Source organism: Malurus melanocephalus, unplaced genomic scaffold (assembly GCF_030028575.1).
Source record: "Malurus melanocephalus ecotype Western Australia unplaced genomic scaffold, MMel_1.1 scaffold_306, whole genome shotgun sequence".
In the NCBI taxonomy this organism is placed as follows: domain Eukaryota; kingdom Metazoa; phylum Chordata; class Aves; order Passeriformes; family Maluridae; genus Malurus; species Malurus melanocephalus.
Genome location: NW_026623538.1, coordinates 184,155 through 209,933, shown reverse-complemented (window position 1 = coordinate 209,933; position 25,779 = coordinate 184,155). Strand labels below are relative to the sequence as shown.

At 36.7% G+C, this 25,779-nt stretch overlaps 1 protein-coding gene across 1 annotated transcript in view; it reads right to left on the bottom strand.

The window, feature by feature from the left end:
- Positions 1–1,258: 1,258 nt before the first annotated feature.
- NSMAF (neutral sphingomyelinase activation associated factor) overlaps positions 1,259–25,779 on the bottom strand; it is a 39,157-nt gene continuing 14,636 nt past the window's right edge. The window contains exons 7-31 of the mRNA XM_057377210.1: positions 24,481–24,552; positions 24,068–24,115; positions 23,890–23,942; positions 23,271–23,400; positions 21,387–21,458; positions 20,454–20,562; positions 18,242–18,418; positions 17,244–17,323; positions 15,819–15,909; positions 15,662–15,725; positions 15,493–15,544; positions 14,433–14,553; positions 14,043–14,174; positions 12,253–12,295; positions 11,676–11,839; positions 10,103–10,211; positions 8,687–8,745; positions 8,161–8,228; positions 6,581–6,648; positions 6,224–6,347; positions 5,381–5,464; positions 4,209–4,359; positions 3,719–3,821; positions 2,628–2,737; positions 1,259–1,775 (exon numbers count right to left, since the gene is read on the bottom strand). Coding sequence (XP_057233193.1) covers positions 1,681–1,775; positions 2,628–2,737; positions 3,719–3,821; positions 4,209–4,359; positions 5,381–5,464; positions 6,224–6,347; positions 6,581–6,648; positions 8,161–8,228; positions 8,687–8,745; positions 10,103–10,211; positions 11,676–11,839; positions 12,253–12,295; positions 14,043–14,174; positions 14,433–14,553; positions 15,493–15,544; positions 15,662–15,725; positions 15,819–15,909; positions 17,244–17,323; positions 18,242–18,418; positions 20,454–20,562; positions 21,387–21,458; positions 23,271–23,400; positions 23,890–23,942; positions 24,068–24,115; positions 24,481–24,552 — 2,379 coding nt within the window. The 3' untranslated portion in view covers positions 1,259–1,680. The remainder of the gene's footprint in view (positions 1,776–2,627; positions 2,738–3,718; positions 3,822–4,208; positions 4,360–5,380; positions 5,465–6,223; positions 6,348–6,580; positions 6,649–8,160; positions 8,229–8,686; positions 8,746–10,102; positions 10,212–11,675; positions 11,840–12,252; positions 12,296–14,042; positions 14,175–14,432; positions 14,554–15,492; positions 15,545–15,661; positions 15,726–15,818; positions 15,910–17,243; positions 17,324–18,241; positions 18,419–20,453; positions 20,563–21,386; positions 21,459–23,270; positions 23,401–23,889; positions 23,943–24,067; positions 24,116–24,480; positions 24,553–25,779) is intronic.

Below are 25,779 nucleotides of genomic sequence, written 5' to 3'. Positions count from 1 at the left end.
GAGGCAGTTTAACTCAGAACTGAGGGCTCACAAGCTTCAGGGTTATTTTCCTCTGGTTTAGTTCAGGAGGAGGTGCCTTAGTGACAAGGGACAACCCAGAATTCACACAAACCAATTCCAGACAAGTGCAGAAAAATGACATTCTATTGTCTTTGTCTACAYACAGATATGTTTGGGAAATGAATAAACTAAAAAGTGAAGAAACAGGGCAGACACCAAATATTTTCCTGCRAGATTAGGACTGATGCAGCAGGTATGCAGGGTATGGCTTAGACTTTTGCCACGTATGGAAGGCTCCACCACACATACTGTTTTAAAAAAATCCAGTTATTTGCTAAACCCAGTTGAGTAATGCAGCTGAAATAAATACCAGTTTGGTTAGATACCATTACCTTACTGAAAAATAAGTTCACACTTTTAAGCATCATAAAAGATTGGGGGAAGGAGAGAACAGCCCCTAACCATAAATCAATAGTTTTACAATGCCAAGAAGCAGCTGTGTCTTGGAATAGGCACTGTGTGTCAAACTCAAGGCAGATATCTAGGAATGACTGATTGAACACAGTTTAGTAGAACACTTGCCCTGGACACACCTCAACACCAACAGCAGGGAAGACCAGCAGAGAAATTAMCAGATCTTCAGTCATACTCTAGCAGCATCACAACTGCAAATGCTTATTGCTGTAAATAAGCCATTTGCTTGCTATTTCAAGTCTCACTTCAGAACAGCTCCTCCCAGGAAATGATACCCTGAAGTCCTACAGAGAAAGTAATCCTTGTGCAACACTGCTTTGTTCCTGGGTTGAGACASCTGGGGGATTGGATAAATCCAGGAACTGTAGTTCTGTTTAAATGCTGTATTTAAATTCCATCTCAAAAGTGATTTGAATTAGAGAACACTAAACCATGAAAATAATGAAGTTTGCTAAGAGAAGGMTAGAACTATAAATGAGGAAAAGCACTAGTGATAGTCTTTTATGCTCTTCAGGCACAGGATTAGGGGAACATTTATCCCAACACATGTATATAGAGTTGGTCTGTTAGGAGATGACTTTGTCCTTGTCTTCCTTTCCACACAATACATTAGTGCTGTTTTTCAGTAGGAAAAAGCAATGTAGAATATGTTCCAGTTGTGCTCTATGCCTCTGCAAACAGCCATAGCTGAGGACTGTTCAGAATAGCAGCTGCCTTGGTGTTCATAGCAGTATTTACAATCAATCACATGCATCTCCACTAAGAAGAAAAGGTTGCTTGCACACAAGGTACATGCATTATGTCATGAGACATGATGGCATTATGCTGCACACACCCTAAAAGGCTTAAATTAAGAATGCAAATACTTCTTTCAAAGCAGTTCAAACAGCAAGCTATGATGCATTCCATGTAAATTGAACAATGACTGCAAGTTAAGAGCTCTTTAATTACAGAAAAATAAGTCTTTAATTTTATATCAGGTATAATTTTAGACAAGCAATTTCAGTATGATAGTCCATGAAAAACAAATGCATACATTATGGAAGTTAAGAGCTCTCAGTGAAGTCACCATAATAGAGAAAGTTGTAGTTGAACAAAGCTTCCTATTTGGTTGAACTTCAGCAGCCATCATTGCACACAGTTAAGTTTCTTTAAAAGGTTTGGTTTAAAATTAGAGTTCATTTGAATGACTGGAGGGAAAGGCACTTAATATTGCAGTTTCCAGAACATGATTTGTTTGTCTTCCCCTCCTGTAATAACACTGTTGCACTGTTCATTCATCCACATGGACATTACAGCACCTGGAGAAAAAAATAACAAACAAGTAAATCCAAATGTAAATGAGTGTGGTATTCGAGATGACAGAACAGATCTTTTTAATTGAGTTTAGCAGAGTAGTAATGACCTCATGCTCCATTGCCTCAGCTGACCTTTGGTTCTAGAGAGACAACCTCACTGGAGTGTAGAAAGCAGATGGCAACTAAAGAAAGCATTCATGAAGAAGGAGCCTTTTCACTCTGCCATTTAGAATTTTTGTATTAAAAGTGTATTCACATCTTGTAACACATGCCTTAGAAGCCCACTTTTGAAAATTCCCCAACTACAGAAGGATCTCTCCATAGGTCACATTCCAGAGTACAAACTTACAGTAGGGAAGCTTGAAACAAATGTTCTTAGTTAAATAGCCTTGAAAACTTAACTGTGTAAAACTGAAGTAGCTTTTCTTCTTCACWTATCCTGGTTGCTGATGCACTGGGACTATACATTTAATCAGCCTACAAATCCCCATCCAAAACAAGTTCTCTAGTAAAGTTTACTGAACTTGTTTAGACTCAGCCTGAACAGACTGTGACAAAGGATACCGTACAGTCTATACTATATTTGAGGGCTACAAGGTAGAAAAAYGTTGACTTTTGCAACGTTGTGTGAATTAGAAAAATTGAAAGTAATTTCCCTCTGGCTAGTCTTGTAAATAGCAATATTCCTCTATTGTTATTAGATTTCCTAGGAGGCTCACATGGATCTACATTTAATTCTGATGTTTCTGGTAAAGCCTGCTGGCTGAGCAGATAACTCTCAAACTTTCCAGTACTARAAGAGCTGGAAAATAGGAATCTTGCATCAGTTTGAGAATGGGAATAGTTCAGGCATACCTGTATGCCCTTTGATTCTTTCAATAACTTTTCCTCCAAGAAGGTCCCAAATCAGTAATTCACCAGATTGAGATCCTGATAAAATGGTATTTCCATCCCATTTGAAGCACCTGCAAGTAAGTCTGAAATTAGCTCATGTCAAGCTTTTGCTTCATAGCATCTAAACATTTCCAAATTAGGTAATCAACCAAAAAAAAAAGCTGAAAATAGAGATATAAAACCAAAGGAAGTCCTACATTTTAACACAGTCTTTCTGGAACAATTATTCCCAAATTATTTTAAAGAATCATGACCCAAACTTGCTTCTCTGACTGTCCTAGACCCAGCCAGGCTTTCCCCTGGCAAAGAATGAAACAAACCCATAACAGAAGAGGACCAAGTCAGCTACACATGTGTGTGGTATCCCAGTGCTCTCATGAGTTATCACTCTCACTTCTGCCATTTCATATTCCTGAAACAATCATCTGAATTGCAAAGATGACTTTCAGGTAAGTAACTAGTGAAATTATGTATGTGAACATGCACATGTGTGCATGTACACCCACATAAAAAATGAACAAGTGTATTCCAGGTATAGCTGCTTTATTTTTACTCCAGTAACTGAGTAAGCATTCCATCTGTTTATCTGATAAACCATAAATAATTACACTTTTCAGCTGGTGGGAAAGTGTGATMGGTCTTTGATTTTAATAGCCAATCTTCTAAGATTATTAAAAAAAAAAACCCATTAAAACAACCCTCCCAAAACAAACCCAAAAAATCAGTATTAGTGACAGATGATTCAAGTAAGAAAATTGTCATGTTGTTAGACATTGCAGTGCTCAGCTGCTGGAAGAGCTGGTTACTCAGAACTCTTATCCTTAAGGGACATTGAAATTATTGAAAAAGAAACATTATTTACTTAGACACCTCTCTGATTTTGCCCCAGTTTGGAAAGCTTGATCATAATGCACACAAGATGCTAGAATGTCAGCCTTTGCACTCTAAAAAGTGATTCAATAAAACTAAGGTCCTGGTATTACTGCCCTTTCCACTTTGCTGTCACCAACCATCCCCACACAGCTCCATAACCTGTGTGTTGTSAGCATTACCTCTGTGGCTCTTCAGCAGTCACAGAAGATATGAGCATTCCAGTTTGTACATCTACTACTTTAAAACAACAGTCCTCTCCTGTGCTCAGTAGGTGTCTGCTGTCTGTACAAAAGAAGAAAGCCAACAAAAGAAACAATAAAAAAGGCATGTTCAGGCATTCAGTTCCAGTTACCAAAGCACTCTGTGATCAGCGTGTTGGATGTGACTTTGCCTGACCTACTTATCTATAAATAATTTACTGGAAATTAAAGTCTCTGAGCAAGCAAAGATAAACAAGATTGGTTGAGAGTCCAGACTGCTGATCTACAGCCTACCAAAGCCTTGTGTACTATTAAATTCTTTACAGAGGAGATGTGTGACAATCCAAAACATCTYGCCATCCCCCTTAAAGCAGTAATTCCAGTAACAAAAATATATTACATGGTATCAGGAATAAGATTCCCTTTGAAACCCCCAACAATGCATATTAAAAACTGAAATCCAACATACCAGGACTAAAAGCAGTGTGAAATACAGTCCCAGAATGACATGGCAACTGGTGCAACACTGTTGCTGTAGTAACATCCCAAACACTAATGGTACCTTCTTTGGTTCCAGATGCTAGCATGGTATTTGCAGCATTAAGGTCGATTGTATTTACCTAGGAAGTTAAACATCACACGATTTTTCCTATTTTTTCATGTGAGTCATCTTGAGACAGGCTTTAAACATACACAAAACAAGCCCATTATCCTTAAGATGGTATTTTATTTATGGAAACCTTTGAATTTAATTYTCAACACCCTTAATTAAGTACAATTATGAAAAATCCACACTATAAAAAGAAAAAAAATAGGTCACTTAGAAGATATTTTAACAAGCTTTTGCTTTGCAGAATCAGATATACTAAGTGACATTTCAGATTACTTTTAGCACCAATACTCTCCACCTAAATGCCAGACTCTACCCTCAAGGGTAAAATTTTTCACTTCCAAAAACTTCCTACCCATCAGTTGTCTCCAATTCTCTTGGGTGCAGTTCTTAAATGTTACCAGAACTCTTTCAGTATTTGCCAACATTGTGACCTGTTAAAAAACTAACTCCTAGGAAGGTTTAGAACATATTACTTCTAAATATTTTACTAGAATAATGTTGGAGGCTATAAAYAAAAATGTGCAGTTACATATTTATGATTCATTGCACACAATGTATTTATATGTTTACACTGAAATTCACTAAGATATCTGATAAACAACTCAGATGATAAACAACTCAGAAATTCTTTTTCATTTACTTGCCTTACATTAAGAGGAAGCTGTAACAATCAAAACACTTGAAAAAAAATTGGTCTGTTTTCAAAAATCAAAGAAGCGAACAAAAACACCCAATCCTTATTGCCCTCATAGGAATTCTGTGTACACAAGCTGAGCAAGACAAATTAAGAAACCTCTGTTTACACTGGTGCTTCAGTCCCCAGAAGTGGACTTTTCAACCCAGGAAGCAKGGAGCACTGGTACAGGACCCATCAGACAAAGAAAACTAAACAAAACAAAAAGCCCCTACACATATTTCCCAAAATACACTGCTCAGCCCCTGACCCAATCCTTGTGCTTTACCACTAGATCATTATTTTAATGACCAATYAATTTTGTTACTCAGAGATATTGTATCAACATACTTACACTAACATCATGTTCTAATTCTGCAAGCAGTTCAAAGTGGTGTTTTTTATTGCTCATGGTCTCTCCAGGGACACAGTGCCACACCTACAACAGATAATGAAGTTTGCTCAGGGAAGCGATAGCATAACCCYAGATGAGTTCCTTCAGTGCTGAACTCTCAGGTTACAAGAAGGGCCGCTCATGTTCACTGTGAGCCTTGCCTACGTGGCAGAACACAGCAAGAAATGGCACCTGAACTCAGGACTCTAAGCAGAGGCACATACTAAACAYAACTCTGCTGATTCCAGGCAGCCTAGAGAGCCTACCTAAGAATGGGGATATCACTGCACTGCATGTGTACTAACCAAAAAATCATAMACAGAAGGCTTCAGGAAATTATTTCCTGTCCCTAGCTCCCAAATTATCTTTCCACCTAACAGCAGGYATGCTCCTTAGATTAGCAAGTTTCTGGTCCTCTTAGCTGAAGAACATAAACTACAAAATTACYAATCATTTTAGAAGGCTATTCCACCCAGGAAACAGCATCTGGTACCAAAGTCAAAGAACATTCCAGTTGTTCCAACAAATATAGTTTGTCTTCMGAACTTTCATTTTTTACAGTAAGTTACAATGAATTAAATTTCTTGAAAAATAACAGTCTAGCTTTGAAACAGCTGAGCTAATGCTAAATGAAGAATAAACTCTAGAAATAAACTTACTGTGATACTGGCTAGGTTATTACTCTAGTTCCACAGGTACATCCACCCCAAAGCATTTATTTTGCATACATCTTTATTCACTGGCTGAGTATTACAAAGTACTGGCTATAAATAGTTATGCAGCTGTAACAAACCCTCTACAAACCTTCACAGTGGAATCCCAAGATGCAGAATATAAGCGCCCATCACGCCAACAGATCTTGCTGACTGCATCGTCATGGCCCATTAGGATGTCTTGCTGTCTTCCAAATGCAATRGAATAAAAATATCTAACAGGAAAAGGTTATAAAAGCATTATATCTTCATAACTTAAGGGTTTTTTTTTTTTCTAAGTAAAGTAACTTTGTTCCTGTAGTTTCTAACAGAAATCTAGTGGGGAAAAAATGGAAATACAGACACTGTGTTTAAACAACGAATTTCTGTATCATTAGCTAAAACCATAAACATAGCAACCAAGGCACTCCATGCAATTCAATRAAGTCAATAGGAAATAAATACACACATATGATTGTCCCATGAAGAACTTATGACWGTGGTATCTCCTGGTAAGATTAAACAAGATGACAAAGCCTGTAAGAAAAAAAAAAAAAGGTGTTCAATTTCTTACCCCAAATCTAACAGATGTCCATTAACATGCTTTTGGAGAACAAGAAGCATTTTAATCTTCTATAAACATAACGTGCAGATGTTATATGAACACTAATCAATATAAACCTTAAGAGGCTGGACACTGAACAGCAAGAATACTTAATCTCTGTTAAATAAAAGTAGCAGAGACATTCAGAAATACATGCAGAACTAATAGATCTTTCCAAAGAAGCTGGTATTTCAAGGACATGGTATGTAATTCCTCACTCAGAACTGGGTCAGCTCTTCATCTTGTAAGCTGCTGTCAATTCTAGACACAAAKAGCTAACAGAAACTAAAAGTGCAGATTTCTTTTGATGTTTGTCTAATTCCTACTACTCTCAACAAGAAACATTATTTACAGATACCTGCTCAGTTACATTACCCTCACTGGAAACGGCAAGGGAAAAAACCCAACAATCAGCCCAGTGCCTCTATCTGGTATCATTACTGGTTATGTTTTAGGTCAAGAATGCCCTGCTGGACTGTAAGGGCTACTCCTAGCGCTGCTGTGTTTAGACCAGCACTAAAACTAGAGAGAAGATTAAGATTATACAAGGCCTTCTCATGAAAAACAGACATTTGTCTTAGGAGTCAAAGAGCTCCCTTTTCACATGCCAAGAGGCAATATTCTTAAATTTCCCTTTGCTGAAGCRTTAGAAATTGATGTATCAAGATTCACCTGCTACTGTGTCCCATGGCAAACCACAGGATCTTGATCCTGCAACTTATCTGGGATCAGTCAGAGCATGCAATGGCTTTTGTTTGGGCAACACATTTGCTACTCTTGTTGCTCTAGAGACTATAGAGAAAACTGATATATCTTGGTATTTTGCCACAACAGACGACTCTGAACATGGCATCTGGCAGYGTATCTTTATGATACAGCTCTGGCCACAGCGCTCAAACACAGAAAATCAAACTCAGAATACCTTTTCCAGGAAAAATGTTGTTTAGAAGTTGCTGAGATCACTGCTCAGGGAGGAAGGATGGTTCAAATTCACCCAGCACAGATTCCTCTCCCTGTGCTTGGTTTTCCTTTGCTGGCTGACTCACAGCCTTCAAACATTTGCAGTAAGGCAATGCTGGATGTGAGCATGTGGGTGGAATTTAAGCTTTGCATTTCTGATCCCAGTGGCAGTTCAGGGCTGCACAGGAAGACACCCCTGCTCATGCCAAACTATCTTTGTCTACTACATGCCCTTCCCTGGATAGCAGGACAAGTCACAACAGAGCCAGAGTAACCATTTAATGTTCCCTCCCTGTGTTTGCATAATGTGCTCTGTCTCTCTGGCGGCCTGACAGTCTCAATTCACTCTGCTAAATTATTCACACACAGTACAACTGAGTAGGCAGGGGAAAGAAAAGAGGCATTGATGGATGCTAAGAGCCATCTCTCTGAGCAGCTTGCAGAAGATTCCCAATGATCTCGKTTTTATTTTGACAGCAGCTTACCATGTTTGAAAAGGACACACTTCTCTGGATGGTTTTTGATTCTTTGGAAAACATCTTCAAAGTTGAATCTGGGGATAGAGGATAAAATACAAGATAAAAGGACTATTTTATATTCTAGATGCTAACAATTTAGCTCCTGCTTGAACATCTTACTAGGAAAACCAGATACAAGYTTCTCATAGTCTTTGAGAAACTCTTTATAAAGCTTCTGACTTGGGTCTGGAACTACCTTGTTTTGTACAAGTTACAGATGCACTACCCCAAGATCATCAAACTCTAAGAGAACTATGGTATCTAAATTGACAAACTTCCATTACTATCCATTATTATTATTGAAATTATCTCCCAAGCCTAGATAATATTGAAATGCTTGAGTCAGAATCATCTAAAACAGAACAAATTCATACACTTAAGCTATTTAATTACAGCAGATTTATATTTCAGTTTCATGCCATTTTGTTAAAAAAACCAACTATTAATCTGCATTTACACTGCAGGTTTTGGTAAATACCTGTGCAATACTTACCCTGGGATGTAGTGAAAACAGAAGACCCATTGGAAGTGACTGCTATTCCAGTGATTGCCCTGTTTAATATAAATAAGCTTATGGGTGACTTCATAGGTTTGGGAATTTAACCACCATACTGTAAACAGACTACAGCAGAAATCTGTTATTTGATGTCTGTAAGATCTAAGACATTCAAGGAGATTAAAAACACTACAGCGGTGTGTTATATGCCTAGAAACAAAAATATACCTTGACATAATATGGGAAACAYCAGGACAGAATCCCTATAGTGTTTTGTAAGAACTCCATCCTTATCAGAAGGGACATGCCCATGTGAGAGGATAATTGGTTTGACATTCAGTCTTTCCAGTTTTGGATTAGCTACAGTCAGGAAGCTGCCTACAAGCAAATACTGAATATCTGAAGTGCCAGGAATTGGAACTTGCACATCTTTTCTCCTTAAATTTGACATTGTCAAAGTCACTATAGGTAGAAATTTCAACAGAGCTTATGTCAGGGAATTAGGAAACACAGAGCATCCTGAATAGCCAAAGTTCCATTACATGCTCTGTGTCTCATTTTTTTTCTCAGCAGCCTTCAGAAAAAAAAAAAAAAAGAAGAAAAAATCAGAAGCTGAAATTTGAGTCTCTCTTCCAGATTAGGATTTCTCTAATGCTAACAATCTGGTAACAGATTTCTCACTACAAATATTACCTCGTTTTAGGGACGTGATAATGTTTTCCTAGATTGGATTACGGTCACCAAGAAAGTAGCTGGACTCAAGGTAGTTAGAAATCCTCCTTCTAGCCCAGTCACTAGGWCAAGAGATGGGGCCAAAGGAAAACCTGTTATTTGAAATGCAGCTGACATTGTTCATTATTAGATTTTTTTAAGTTATTATATTAGGTATTTTCAAAGCACCTGAAGTGCCCCTGGTGACTCAACTYCCTAGGAATCCATCAGAACAGTAGTTTGATACCTGCATCAACTGAAAACCTATAGCTGGAGACTTGGCAAACTGCTCACACAGCAGCAGCTTGAGTAGACAGTAGAACAACCTAAGTGTTTGACCTCTCAAATCAGATGGGATGAAGTTGTGTCCTACTGGCATTATAAAAAAAAAAAAAACAAAAACGGAAGTCTTTATCTGGCTAATAGTATCAGTTTTAGAGAGAAACAATCTCCTGTACTACTTCAGGTACTAAAATGATAACTTAGTTCTAGATCTGTATAAGGAACAACAACAGCAAAAATCAAGCCRACAAACACCCTCTCCAGCTTGATATCCCATCATATACTCAAATTCATCTTGCATAATCAAATCACTAAGTCATCTCACAAAGAAAAGTATTTACCTTAAACCCTAATCCATCATTCAGACTGATACACAGATTCCCCCACCCCAGTTCAGTGACTGAAAAGAATAGTACCTACTCTTTGTGAATTTTATATTGCTTATCCAATTTTAGCTTGGCAATATTGTTCCAGGCAAGTGTTATACTTTCTTCTGTCAAATCTTCAAATGATTCTTCATTTGGAGACACTGCAATAAAATGTCACAATAAAGAAAATAAATAGAAAAATAAAAGAAATAGAAAATAAAAAATTCACAATAGAAATTCACAACTTCTATTCACAAATAGAAAATAAAAATATGTATTTCAAATACCTAAGTAGCTAAGATAAATATGAAAGTACAGAAATCATGKAGCGCTTCAGGAATAAGACCCTTAGGCTAATGCAGAGAGTGACAAATCAGTAATTTCTTTTCCAAATCTCTGAATTTGCATAGCCTAACACAGTTAAAAATAAGATTTTTCTCCACAGATCCGTGCTTTTAAACAGCAGAMTTTATAGAACATAATTCCAAATTGGAAAACAATAAAAAACAAAACCTAAAATCTCTTCAGTGATGTTTTGATGCTCTTTGGAATGTCAAGGGCTTTCCAAAAGGAAAAGAACTAGAAAACCCATTTACTGCTACAATGTAGCATATACTTTTGTTATTTTATTGCACTCTGTTAAGAGTGTCATGACTTCATTTCACTGAGTTGTTGGAAAAGTTAAGGGATGAAAAATGCAATAAAATTTACGAAATTAGATGCCAATCATAATAAAAAGGTCAAAACCAAGAGAAACAGTTGATCTATGAATTAATGACTTAGGCAGCAAACCACCACATCTATTTAACACACATGACCCTTATTATCACCCCATACAACTTTCAAAGACACTCTTGCCATCTGGATGCTACAGGCTGCCATGCTAAGTAGCTCCCAGTAGCCTCTGCTTAAAAATGAAGGACAACAAATGGTAAGTGAACTGAAGATAATCAAATGAGAAAAACCTTTCCAAGTGAYACCTGGCTGAATCTTTAGCCCAATTTATAGTCGGATCACTATATACATTATGAAGACAACAGCATCTTTGTTTCAGAGAAATTGTGTAAGTCCTGCCTTGAACAGAAGCCTATGAGGGCATTACAGTTCTTTTCTKGAAGAAAGTCATTCAATCAACTTCATCCCTACAGTATGTAGGGGAAAAAAAATCAGATGCTTAATTTAAGTTCTTAGTGTTTACTCTGATCAAGCCAATTAACTGATTACCCCTAAGACATTTTTGTTAAAAAAACCTGAACTAATCTTCAMATAATTTAGAATGCCTGCAGATATGGTCCTTGAAAGTGYTGTCACATCAGCTTGAATTTGAAGYGTCAGTAAAGGCCAGGGATGATAGCCCTCCCACAGCTTCAGAAGCAGAGGTTAAACAGTCTCAGAGGAGACCACTGGAACACTGGAACAGAAGGCAAAATACAGGACAACATTCGGATTTTCAAACTTGAAACTGGTTTCATCTGTTTTTCTTTAGGATTTAGTTCATGGATTTATCTTAAGCTGGCTTACAGAGAAAGTAGCCAAGAGAGTTGTATAATGAGATCCTGTGGGAGAAAGATACTACTCAAAATTACAAATCCTTTACATTGTCAGTTTATCTATTAAACATTTACCTGGAGACTCAGATATGGAAATGCTGTGACTAGATGTTCGAGACAAGCTTTTCAWTTTCGGAATTATCCTTTGAGGATGAGGGGTTGTAAACAACTGTTTTGGCGTCTGTCCAAACTCCAGGATTTGTGTCAGCAGAGCTACTTTTTCATTGGGGTCCATAATACTTTACAAAACAAGATACAGAATTAAGCCAAGCAAGTACATTTTTTCCCTCTCCCTCCCCAAAAGCATGGCCTGCATGTGCAGTAACTACAGCACTATATCACACATTCTTATAGAACTGTTTTACTGCAGATTTACAATCCTATAACAGCTTTGTAATTTTGTTTTTGTTCTCAACAACTGAAAAAATGAAGCAATTTCACAAAAAGACTAAAGAAATGTTCAAGCAACAATCTTTCAAAGTCAGCTAAAACTGAGAACATGGTGCTGGTTCTCTGCATATTTGGGAGTCTAAAATAAAAGAGCAACACCATTCACGCACACAGCCCTTTTACAGCCAGGAGAGAACTTGGACAAATACAGAGAAACTTAGCTAATTGCTTTAACAAAAACATTCAGATTCTTGTTAATTACCTGTTTAAATCCACTCCTCCTTCATAAGTTAATGGATGAAACACTGGAAAAAAATATGTTTATTTGTACAATGTAGATATACAAAGMCCATTTTTTTTGTCTTCCTATAAACAAAGCTACATTTTTTTATTTAAAAATAAGCTATTTCAGCAGGCATTAGAGTTTGAGGTCTTACATTTTAGTGCTGGGTTTTTTTTACCTGAAAATATTTAGGATTTCTAAGAGACTTTCAGAAAGTTTCAGAAGAAATTGCAACTTTCRTAAAGGAAGGATCACTTATTTAGGCTTCACTGAATACCCCAATAAATAAATAAACAAATAAATAAGCAAGCAAGCACAGTTGCATAACTGGATCTCTGGTTAATTTTTAGACAGGAAACAGAGAGTATAATAAAGAATGATCAGAAAAGTCTGTGCATTCATTTTTCCAGGTGAGTTGCCATGACGCAAATGACTCCGCAGCCTCTCCGTAAGAATATTTACTTTGATATAAGATCATTCATGCACAGATTCCTTCCGCCTCTCTTATCTACTTAAGTGTCTGCAATTCATTATGCTAATAAAAATCTGTACTGCAACAGAAGCAACACATTATGCATAAAATGCTCTCATCAGTGTTCTCTTTTAGAGGTAAAAATATAGGTGCCATAATTTATATGCTGATTTACTGTATTTAAAACTTCTGGTACATTGTAATTGATGCTTATGCTCACAGCATGACTGGATGCCAAACCCTGCAATTCTAAAATCATACATTAAGGATATGTGGAGAAAGTACACTAAAAATAAATGAATGACAGGGAAAAAAAACAAAACAAACAAACAAATCCTCCAACCAAACAAGGAAAAAAACCCAAAAAAACAACAAAACAAATCACACTATCTTACCCTAGAAGTAAAAAGTACTGAGTACCAAAATTAGGAGTTGCTTATTCCTACCCTCACCACTGTTATAAGAAGGCTTTCTTTCTAAACTTATTCCATCTTTTTAAGTGTGAACTATCTCAACATTATCTGTTAGTTGTAGTCCTTCAAAAGGATCAGGGCCTCTGGAATAAATTTCCTAAAAATCTGATCTTTTTTTACCAAGGGGGCTTTTCCTTATTGGGTAGTAACATATACAGCTAAAATATCAAACTGATGAATAAGTTAATCATTGGTAATACTATTAGGTGTAAATAAACACAGCTACACAGCAGAAACATAACACTCCCCTTTGTARGGGTTCACAGTGGCCAAATGCATATTCAGAGTAAGGTTGCAAACACTGACACTTCCCACATGCACCAGTACATATGTATACAAAGACAAACAAAAACACACTTTTTCCTTCATTCTTGTTCCTAAAGACCTGGAGCTCATGAGCCCATTCTTTCCCTTGCCAGTTCTCTCCRGAGAAGGGGGAAAATKGTTTTGAAATTCTCTCACTGAAATKACAGTGGAAGAAAGTTAAATACATATTTATGGGGAGACCTTGCAAGGTCCCATTTTTAACTGGGAAACACTTATTCCATACCATAYTGCCACACCGTGGTGTGTAAGCAACTACCAGCAATGCTACAGAATTGATGTATTGATGCTCTCTGAAGCACATCTTCAAAGATGCAAATCACCATGAAGACAATAATACCAGGTAAGTCACTATTTCCAATAAGGATCAAGCTTTCAAAGCAGTTGTCAACATTCAAAACAAAATATGCATTACAGATATGCTGTGATTTACCTTTCCTGCCTAACTGAAGCATCCTCCTTTTTGATTTTTTTTGCTAGTTCTATAAATGTGTATTTACCATTGTGAGCTGCAACTGCTTCACTTCCTTTCTGCTTGTAGCCAAATATGATGTCAATCCATTCATGAAGATGTTCTGACACATACGGACTTTCTAAAGCCTCTTGGCTCTTCTGAAGAAAGTCATCAGGACCTGACAAGAGACAGGTTAATTAAAGGAGAAAATATCCCTTTCAGTATTGGTATCTCTCTCTTCCACCTTATTTTTGAAAAGCCAACAAAAACACCCGCCACTAAACCTCAAATTTTTATAAAAAATAAAAGCATCTATTAATTAGGTCAATGTTTTAAAGAAAGAATTCATTTAGAAGAATGGACATTTTTTGAGGAAAAACCACACTTGCAGCAATCTTGAATTAATTACTAATACAATAAGTTTGGCTATYATTACCTGATGCCCAAGGTGGAAGCTCTACATCTTCAACCATCTTTCCACCCTGCCTTTTTCCCAAGTCCAACTTCAAACTGTTTACTAGAAAACTAGAATCATTTTCATAAAATTCTGGAATCAACTGGAAGTTAGAAAAATARACAAAAAACAACCAGGTTTTGATATTAGGTTAGTTTTGATCACATACACAGATCATTCAGTGGRAAGAAAGTTATCAAAGTGCATATGTCAAGCCCTAAAGTTGGGCAGTAATTTCTCTACAAGACAGTTCTCTGAGCTAARTTGCTAAATCCAGAGCAGCGCACATTTTAACAAGTAATGTGTGACATATACATAATATSTATGAGTATCTTCAGAACTCTCACTGCATAGCTACCGTCTCATTTTTAAGACATCAAATAAGAGTCAAGATTAAAATCTAGAATAAAACTAAAATTATGACAGAAGTTTCAGAGATTAAATGAATTATTTAAATACCACCATATCTAACCATTAACTGTAGACTATTCTTTAAAAAGTGTCACTGTATTAARTAATGTTCCTTTGACAAACAAGTTTAACAGTATTTACTATGTGATAGTTTATTAGTCTCAACATATTCTATAAGTTTTGGTTTCTTAAGGCTTAAAACCCCAAGATACTACTCTACAGTTGAACTTCTCCAGATGTAGTGCTGCAATACAGCCAAATCCTTATAAGATTCCAGCAGACAATGCATAAAATTGTAGCACTACATCAGCCTTAATCCATACTCTGGTAATTCCCATTTATTTCCAATAACATTCACAATGATGTTTCTGTTAAACTAAAAGSCAGAAAGCAGGCACAGACAAGCAATCATTGAATTAGAGCTGATACAGGATTAATATAGTTAGTAATGGATTCATAAAATGCAGTCATCAGCCTTAAAAAAAAAGAAAAGCAAACCCACACAACTGAAAAGCACAAAACAACCACAAAAAAACCTAACGCACTCCAATGAAACACTCTCAAAGCATCAGTAGATGAGAAACCTAAGCAGAGATAATGAAGAGATTTGAATAATTTTACAGCCATTTACCTCTTTGAAATCTGTTGCACCATCCAAACAGTTTTTCCAGGTTTCTGCAATACTAGATAATACAGATCAATCACACATTTGTTAAAAAAAAAAATGTAAGGCTTTGCACTCCCCTTTGATGCATATTTGAAAACAAAACCASCTAGTTATAGACAAAATGTAAACAAACCTGTTGAACATTCTGTCAGCATGATCAAACTTTCCATTCTGCAGACAGAGCATGTATTCTGGAGCTAAGGAGAAAGAAAAACAGCATCAGCTTGCTCCAAACCACGTCTGCTTTGCAGGTAACTGTCTGCTCAGAGAGCACATTAAAGGTGTCTTACCAACTCTAACGAGATAAAACAAAACATAACCCGGAGAAGAATAATGGCTTCCATACATGAACTTGGGCTCTGGCATTTCCTGATAACGTGTCTGCAACATAGGAAGAAGAAAGAAATGTCTGTTTCAAATCATTTTMCCTCAATACTGAACACATACACAGAGTTTCTTTTTAAAGAGACAGATTAGGACCACCCTCCATTTTTCTTCTAATAATAAAACAAACTCCTAAGTTCCAATAACCATGCAGCTTTAACCTAAGCAATAAATCAATGCAGCAAAACAGTTGTTATAAGTGATCATCCAGAACTATCAGGTTTTCAGAGTTTTTTCTCCTCTCTCACTTTTGCAGTGAGTCAAATTCAAAGGAGTGCAAAAAATGCTTTCTTTTTGTCTTTCATTAGAGTATACTGACAAGTATACTGAAGAACATACTGACTTCCATCAACCTAGAAGATTCCTTTGTGTCTGAAGCTCCTATGCTTTACTCTAAAATGTATAATATAAACAGAATGACTTTTACTATAGTAAGCATGAGGCCAATAGCAGTTTGAGGAAAGTCACATCTCAGAAGGAAAACTTTATTTACTGTTACTGTAAATACAATATTGTTCATGTTCTTACCTTTCACAACCTTAGGAAGCTGTATGATTTTGAAATATTTTGTCTATTTCATCAATATAATGGAGTTGTTCTGGAAATGTTTTTTTCTAATGTTCTGTAAATTATTTTGAAATAATTAACTTCCCATAGGAGACAATGATTTTACACAAAGAATTAAATGCCAAGAAACTGAGGACCTTCTAGGTTTCTTATTGTGTTTGACAGCATATGAAAGGAAAGCCTGTCTACTCTGAGAAATAGAAAAACTTTATTATAGGCACATAGAATTTTCAAGTTAGTGGTCTGACCTCCAYGGATCCAGATTTCCTCCCTTTGAAGTACTCTCCCTCAAATTCAGTATTTTTCTTAAATGGAAATAYTTAAGATTTCTACTACTTTTTCTTATTTCTTTCAAACATGTGTTTTACATTACACATTTAAATCCCTTRGTCTTGAAGTTTCATAAATCCATTTATGTTTATAGCATCTCAGTGCCATCATATACATATATGGACTTGGAAGTTTTATTTTAAAAGTAAGGAAAAACATTAGAAAAGCAGCCATGTATGAAATGGTAGTGAGARAGAGGAAATGGATTCAAATAATTTTAAATTAGTATTGACAAAACCAGTACTGATGAAATTAAGCTGAAAAATAAATGGGAATGGTTATAGGTATGTTTGCTTCTGATAAGGTTTATAGTTAACTTTAGATATAATAATTCGTAAGATATAATTCSCAAAGCTTGCTGGACAAAGCTCCTTTTATTGCCAATATGTACAAGGCTCAAAATGTTCAGCATATAAATGCCAAGATATACATACCACGAGTCTATCCAGCCTTTCCTGATTCAGGGCACCAACTGGTTTGCTAAGGTCACGAAATGTTTCAGGCTTTGTYAGATCTAAAAAGACCCATAGTTACAGACTCTAAGCATTCTACTGGACATTAATGTACTCTAATCAATATTTTAAACCCCAAACAACACAAACAGCAATAAAGCAAACAAAAAAAAAACCCAACGTACAACCCCTCCAGTAATTTTCTCCCTCCCTACTGCAAACCCATAAAGTCTTACTGTAAGTGGCTACTCTTTTTTTCCAAGTACTTCTTCCTTAAGAACCAGTAGCTAATGTATGTGACAGTTATTACAAGTAGTATCATGTAGTCAAGGTCCTGCTGCCTAAGGCACAAAAGAAGTGGTATCATCTTCCTATTCATTAAACATTCTGTCAGGATACAGTTAAGTCCCATCACACAATCAGACTGAAGTGTTTGAGCAGGTGCTGACGAATACCATGAGATCTCCTACTCTACTTCTTGCAGAGGGACACAGTCCTCAAAAGGACAAGCTTCCAACACAAACTGCACTAAGACCTGCAATCAAGGAGTCTATTTAGCCACAAGCCTTGTCAGCCTCTTGCATTCAATCTGCAATGCTAAGAATTATAAAAGAACACCTGGATTCTATACATTTCAGTGCATCCAACTTGTCCCAAAAAAAAAAAAAAAAGTAATTTCTCTGATTCTTTTCCACTCATAAGAGTCACAGAGTTTTTGAATGCTAAGTACCACTGATTTGCAAAGCAACCAAGCAGATGTTTGGTACATACTCCGTATGTCAGAAGTGTAACTCTTAACAGAAAGAGTTGAGGTATTTTGTCTCCTAAACTACAGGGGACAAATAAGTCTACTAGAAAACATCCAATATCACCAATGCCAGGGTCATTGTGATATAACATGAACATCATGCAGTGTAAAAGCCCCACACACATTTCAGGCTGGACATGATGCAGTAACATGCCTTTTTGTACACACATACCTAGCACTGAACTGGAGTAGTCTGCTATGATCCAAGGAAAYACAGGATACTGGGAGAGATCGTTGCAGCTTCTATCAGCCAGRTTGTTGAGATGAAGAAGATACTGGTAATTTGATATATGTCCTCGCTGCCACTGCAACATGTAACTTTCAGCTGTGTGCTCTGTAATATGATTTTCTAAAATAAAATAAAACATTAAGAGTTGTGAAATTTGGAGTCTGACCCCCAAATTATACTGTGGTTAACATTATGCAAGTTACTATAAAATAATGAAGAGCACAGTTTCTTAACAGAACAAGTCAGAATTAATTGGCAACTTCATGTTTCCACAGCTACCATACTTTACATTTTAATATCTCTTCAAACAGGCCTAAATTGCATTTGGCCAAAAATAAAAGAAGTCATAAAGGAGTGCTAAAACCAAACATAGTAAAAATGGATGAACATTTATGTAGGAATGGAAAAGTATTTGCTGACCATGAACAAYTCTTTTAGCAATCTGGCAACCTTGAAGACTTCAAATTTCTAAGAGCAGTTTTGCTAGAGTCAAGAAAAATATTAAATATATTCTCCTACTGCAACCAAGGACACTCACTATCAGTAACTTGAGGAAAGAAGTCAGGTATGTACATGAACAGGATTTAATTTCAGATCCACTGAAACAGAGAGTAGAGGAAAATAAAACTGTATGCACACTCAAGAAAGTAGGAATTATGCACCTGGAGTTCTCTTTGAAGTATAGACAGGAGCTCAAAAAATTCAAACTGCATTACTTTCCGCTCATTAGCAGTAATGACAAGGTATGCTGCTGGAAAACTGGGTTATTTATTTATTTTTAAACTCTTTCTTCTATTGATTCAGTACACAGCACCTGGGCAAGTGCCCAAAACAGCAGAATTGAAGGACTGCAACCACGGCATGATGGCAAGAAGGGAATTTGGATTAGATTATGGCAGGCCTCTATTTTAGCTCAGCATAGGCTAGAAAAAAACTCATTCTAACCCTTCCTTCACATTAGTACTTTAAATTCTACAAGTAAAAAGTATCAGCACCTTCAAAGAGGGGTCTTTTGCTGTCAGAGACAGATACCAAGGTGCTACAAACTCTTTTAGAGAAAGGGCTCACCCTTTTTTTTTTTTTTTTTTTTTCTAAGCTCCAGCATCATCAGCATTTTCATCTACACCTTGAAATTTCACCTTTGAAATTATCCAGAAAACAAAGTGTGGAGCAGGGTAACAGTATGAAGTTATTTCAATAACAGAGAAAATGATGTCAGAATTTATTTCCTTTTCAGAGAAAAMTCTGAAAGACTAAAACGATTGTCAGGGGAAGTTATCATTTCTTCCTGGCCTTTCCATTTTTCTTTGTGAAGCAGGAGGGAAATGTCAACTGATATTTAGGTGAATTCATTAAAACAGAACTAGAGTCCTGGTACAGTAGCAAAATAGCACAAAATTTACACAAACATTTTCAATATTGGCAGTAAATATTCATTTCAGTGTTTCAAATGAAGTAGCATTACAGAAAAACTCAGCCTTTTTCTCCTTTTTTTCCAGGACACACAGATTTTAGCAAGATTCTGTTTAAGATCTGCAGAAAATACGCATAACTTTCTAGGAATTAATAGATACAAGAATAYGAATATAATAGAAATGTGCATTTGGCTGCTTCAGAATGGTAGTTTTCATCAAGCACTCCTAAGACTAAGGAAAGTTCAGGTTCTTACGTGTGCAGTGTCAATTCACCTGTCACAGGAAGTTTCACAATAGGGTCTTAACTGAGGGCCTGGGGGATGCACACACAAGCCAGTCTATATTTTTTCATCAAAACACAATTTAGCTGTGTGGATCATATTTATCTCTTGCTTTGAAGATAGTGTTTTGTGGCTTTGTTCGTTWCATTTGTTTTTTGGTTTGGGTTGGTTTTTTTGGAGGTGGAGGTTGTTAAATGGCAGTGCATATTAAGCTGCAAATCAAAACAATTAGTTTCACCTTAATAATGCCACCTCAGCTTTCACACTCAGCTATTCAAACACAAATAGATGCCATTTCACAATATTCATTCCGATCTTTGCTTATTTCTATTAAAAATTGTTATAGCTTATATAACTGCTTATTCTTYGCATGCTTCCCACACATCATCAGAGCAAAACTCAGACAAATTTCCCTTCCCAARGTACTACACACTACATTAATAAATAAATACTGCAAACCTATATATGTTGCAATAAGGAAATAGACCTCATCTCGATCCTGATAGTTGTAGAATTTTAAGTAGATGTCAGAACAAAGATCRTTTTCTGTGCAAAATACTTCAAGTCCCTGAAAAGTTAAAAGGGGGGGGGGAACAAATGAGAGCAATTATTAACAAGCTGTAATACTTGTGGTTTTTAACAGAATTATCCYGTTTCTAATATCTATGACTTATGACTCTATAATGCATAGCAGTTTCGCCCACAAAATCTAATGTATTAGATTTTCTATTTCCAATCATAACAGCATTCAGTTTACACCAATCCAATAGACTGACTCTGTCTGGATTGATAACGCATAGGTAATAGACATTTATTTATTTGCATCACTCCATTCACCTAGGCAAAAAAACCCAGTATATTTGGTTAAAGTGTGTTTTGAAATAAAAAAAATTCTACAAGATTGAAATTTCACTGCTAACACTGAAACCATACAACTGAGATTTCACTGCAGCATTCTGATCATCCCTCAGTCATGTACAGTGGGACTCATCACTCCACAACAGTGTCAATATGAAGCAGTGACCAAACTCCTCCACGAATCAATCCAGAGAAAATACACCAGAAGAGAGAAATTCATTCTATCGCATGATAGTTGTTTGAGATAAATGGAATAAATTGCTCCCTGATGGTACTCCTTTCTCCTAAACTGACTGCTTATGAAAGAAGTTWTTCATCCTTGTCAGAGTTCACTCCATTTTCATCTTTTTGACAACACAGGAAAACACAACACCTAAAAATCCAGAAAGGATCATTGAGTACTGTTCACTATTCAATACAGAGTTTTAAAGAACACATGGCTTTTACCTAACGATGCACACTGTTTTCAGTTGGTCATTTTAAGCAAATATATATCCAGAAAGTTATTGAAATAAAACAAATATTTGAGCTTACCAGTGGCATCAGCCCGTGTCTTCTTTTATAGATGCGACGCACATTTTGCAGTGTTATTTGTACTACTGGTTTCTGTGGGGGATGAGGAACGGGAAAGAAAAGATGGAGACAATCTAGTAGGTTTATGTTCTTCTACCTTACCCTCCTCAGACAATCTGAAGTTTTTCTTGACTATAGATACTAGCAGTATGAAAACAATACCCATCCCTGTTATTTTAGCAGTGAAAGAGTGATGCTAAGCAGTTATGTTAAAAAGAGRAAGCTTGTCTTTGCTGTTTGTTTTGGCCTGAGCAGCAAAGCAGTTTAGGAATAAATAAACGGCAGTTTATTTATTATGGGTATTATCCCCAAGTCTATTGCTAGTAACAATGCTCATGCAAGACAGAAGCAGAACACAAAAACTGTTTTAGAAGGAAGCCACTGGGCTGCTGGGCAACCTGTGCCAAGGGTGCCACCTGGCGGGAGGAATCAGAATAGCAGTGTTATCCCACAAACACCTTTTCCTTGCCTGGACTTCCAGCACGTCAGAATCACAGAATCACAGAATCACAGTTCAGGTAGAAAGGGACCTTTAAAGGTCCTCTAGTCCAACCCCACTGCAATAAGCAGGGACATCTTTAACTAGACCAGGCTGCTCAGAGCCTGGTCTGACCTAACCTTGAATGTTTCCAGGGATAGGGCATCCATCACCTCTATGGACAACCTATGCCAGTGCTTTACCACCCCCAGCGTAAAAAACTTTTTTCCTCTATGCAGTCTGACTCTAGCCTCTCCTAGTTTAAAACTATTACCCTTGACATATTGCAACAGGCCCTGCTAAAAAGTCTGTCCCTCAAATTCCTCCTCCTTTGGCTTTCTCCATCTCCCTATTCCATTCTCTGTACCAGTTCCAAACATTCCTTCCTCTTGCCACAGACATGATCTCTCCAAGTCAATGTTCCTTTCAGAGCATTCAAAGCTTTCCCTTTATTTTCCCTGTGTTTGAGTCTCCAGACTTGTCTGAATCTTCCACTTGTCTTTTCCTTGTCCTCAGCACACTCAAGTTAGTCAGATTCCTTTCTTCCCCCACAGGGTACCCGTGAATAAGAGCACTAGGAGTGGGCTTCAGTCCTCAGCCCTCGGGAAGGAACTGGCAGTCCAACATTGGGATTAGAGGATGGGTCTAGCTTGGTACTCCATCCCTGGCCAGACCGTGCTCCACCAACCTGCAGGACCAGTCATAGCCAGATGGAGCAGCGTGGAGCTGCTGATGCAATCTCACATGCTGACAAGCATATTGGAAAGAAAATTACTCAGAGAATTAAAATTTTCTGGTAATCATGCTAMTGCCATGTCCATTCTAAAGGTGTTTCACAGAATCACAGCTAAGTCAGCAGCCTGCTAAGACCAACACTGCTACTTCTATGACAAAGTTCCAAACCAGTAATCTATCTGGAACATGTACTCAGTTTTCCTCCAAAGAAATTATTAGATGAATGGAAATCCTAGTTAAGAGTTCCCAAAGTAAACTAYATGCATATAAACCTCTCACTAAGTTGGAACAGCATCAGACTAAGATTCAGAAATTTATCTTAAATGAAATGTTCAAAAAGTGATGTTTAAATATTAATAAGGAATGAGMAATGGACATTTTGTGCTTTGTCAGTAAGAGGTAAACTTTAAGCAAGTTAGCACAGAACGAAGCCTCAGAAGAAGAGATACACCGAATGCAGCAGAGCAGCAGAGATCAAAGGAAAATTAATGACCTTCTAAATAKAACTGAAAATGGTCTTCTTGGAGATGTACTCTACGTGCATTTCAGAGAAATAGTACAGAAAATGAAAACTCTCCACTAGCAGGGCAGCGTGCTCACATTGTATGCAAGACCATCTATGAGGCACTTACAGGATATCCATTAAGAGGCTGGAAGTACAAGTTAGCATCAGTAACGCACACATGCCCTGGATTAGTCACCAGTGGCGTCACCATTTCTGCTTTACATTCCATATGCAGCGTTTCAGAAATGCTTTGAAATCTACAAGTGAAGAAAAGGAGTAAGTTTACCTCCAGTTCTTACTTTGGTGGAGGCACCTTTAAATTATTTAGAAAGGTTTTAGCTAGCTTATTGCCTTGGGACATCAGAATGGGGACTTCACTGAGCCTATTTCACACAGGAAGTTCTTTGTTCAGACCTCTTTTTTAACAGGCCCTCCAGAAAGAAACTCTGCTACGTTCTGCTCCAGTCTCAGAACAGTAAGCCAGGTCACCTTCCTAAAAATGTAGCTTCATTTGGCATATACTGATGCCCATTTCAACAAACTCACAGATAAACTTTTTGGAGACAAAGTGAAACGTTCATCTTTACAACACAGAATTCCCCACTCTCTATTCCAGATGCTTCGGAGCACAAAGATATATTTCAGAACTTACACTAACTCAACCAGCCATCTAAGTATCAGAGGAGTAGACTCATCAATCAACAAGATGAAAATTATTTCCCAGTTGAAAGTGACTGGAAAAGTACCTGTTTTTATCAAACGAAGTTCTAGCCAAACGTGATTGCAATATAGCAGTTATCTAATGTGGAAGGAAAGAAAAATTAAYATGGTCTCAGATTCAAATGCAATGTGAACTTAATTATTAAACAGTGATATCAAAATTTCATCATTAATCAGGGATATTAGAAATAGTCGGATACTTACCATGGCAGCTTGATCTCCCATCTTATCTAGACAAGAAGCCCTGTAAAGCTAAACAATGAGCTTTAAGTGAAATAGCAGCAGAGATCTCCCAAACAGCTCAGAATTCAACAGAAACAGGAGGGGCTTTAGCATTCTTGATGATAGCATAATAAAAGATCTATTACTATTTCTTTTTAAAGTGAAATTTGTTCACTGCTACTACCACATTACTACTTTGTTTGCATTCTACTACCCTGCATACTAAAAGCTAATRTGGGTCACTTACAACAGCTGTCAGAACTAGATGCTGTGTTCAATTTTACATTTTAAAAATAGATACTCCTAGATTTTCACCCTGAGAAAAAATAAAACTCTACATTAAAAATCAAAAGATGCTGTGATAAATTACGCAGTGATATCAAATAACCACATACCTGATGTAGCGTCTGCACAACATCTCCTACTTTCCCAGCAACATCCAGTTGGAATAAGTGTTCTGTCCTACCCTAAAATTAAAAGTACATTTACTACAAATTAATTTCAAATAGAACTTATTGGAAAAAAAAATCAAACTAAACTAAAATAAAAATCCCAAAATAATGAAACTCTAAAACCAGGTAAAAATTGTGCTATATTTCACAGATTCCAAAAGAAGATGTAAAATCTGACCTTTTTTCTTTACAAATACATTTTCCCTGTGGAACGCTCTCTGTACAGTATTTTGTTTGTTGTTTAACACAATACAGCACAACAGCTTTGAAGTGAACATGTTAATGTAGTGCARACACCAGTAAATGTAGAAGTAGTATCTGTTGTGCCTATTTTAATATCTATTTTAAACACATGCAAATATAGAACCACCAAATTACATTAYATTTAAACAACTACTGTGTTTCTTRTAGATGAAAGGTACCAGTCCATCAAATCTCTGAAGAATAGGCTTAAAAAGTTAGTCATTGCCACCTACATAAGTAGTTTTGAGCTGGAAAGAGCTCAAATCCAATCACAGCCTATTTTGACGAGTCATTTACAAAAGCCTCACTAACACATCACCCAGCATATGCGGCACACTCATTTTTCCCCTATAAAGTTTTCCCAGCTTTATTAAATGTCATTTTATAGTACACATTTCTGATTTTAACTTAAGCATTAGAAGTATGTGCATAGATCAACTCGTATTAACTTTACACACAATTCATATTTAACAAAGGTTGTTGGATCCTTTCATGACCCCTGAATGTAGTATAAAACTGCATCAACAAGTTTCTCTAAGTTTTTGTAATTTCTCATGTGAGACTTAAAAAAAAACCCCAAAGTGATCAGTAAGACTACATAAAGAAGTTGGTTAATAAAGGCAACTAGATTAATTTCAAACTTAAGGAAGGAAGACATAAAAAGCTAGATGATCTTCAGTGTAATGTATGTGATTTGAGCTGAACTGACAGCAATGCAAGAGAAAAGCATGCTTCAAAAAGCAAATGGAACTGGATTATAGGGAGACATGAAATTCAGCAACACTTCAGATAAAAGCCTTGTAACATTTGACCCAGAGTATCATTTTCCTTCAACGGGAAAAAACACAGCTCTCAGAAGTGCTAGTGGATGGTCTACAAGGATTGCTTACAGTCAACAACATGAAAGTTTTTGTGAGCAGTTTTCTCTGTAGCTCTTCAGCCATATGCAAAGACAACAGCTCAGGATTTTGTAATTGATCCGAAACAATCAAAAAAAGA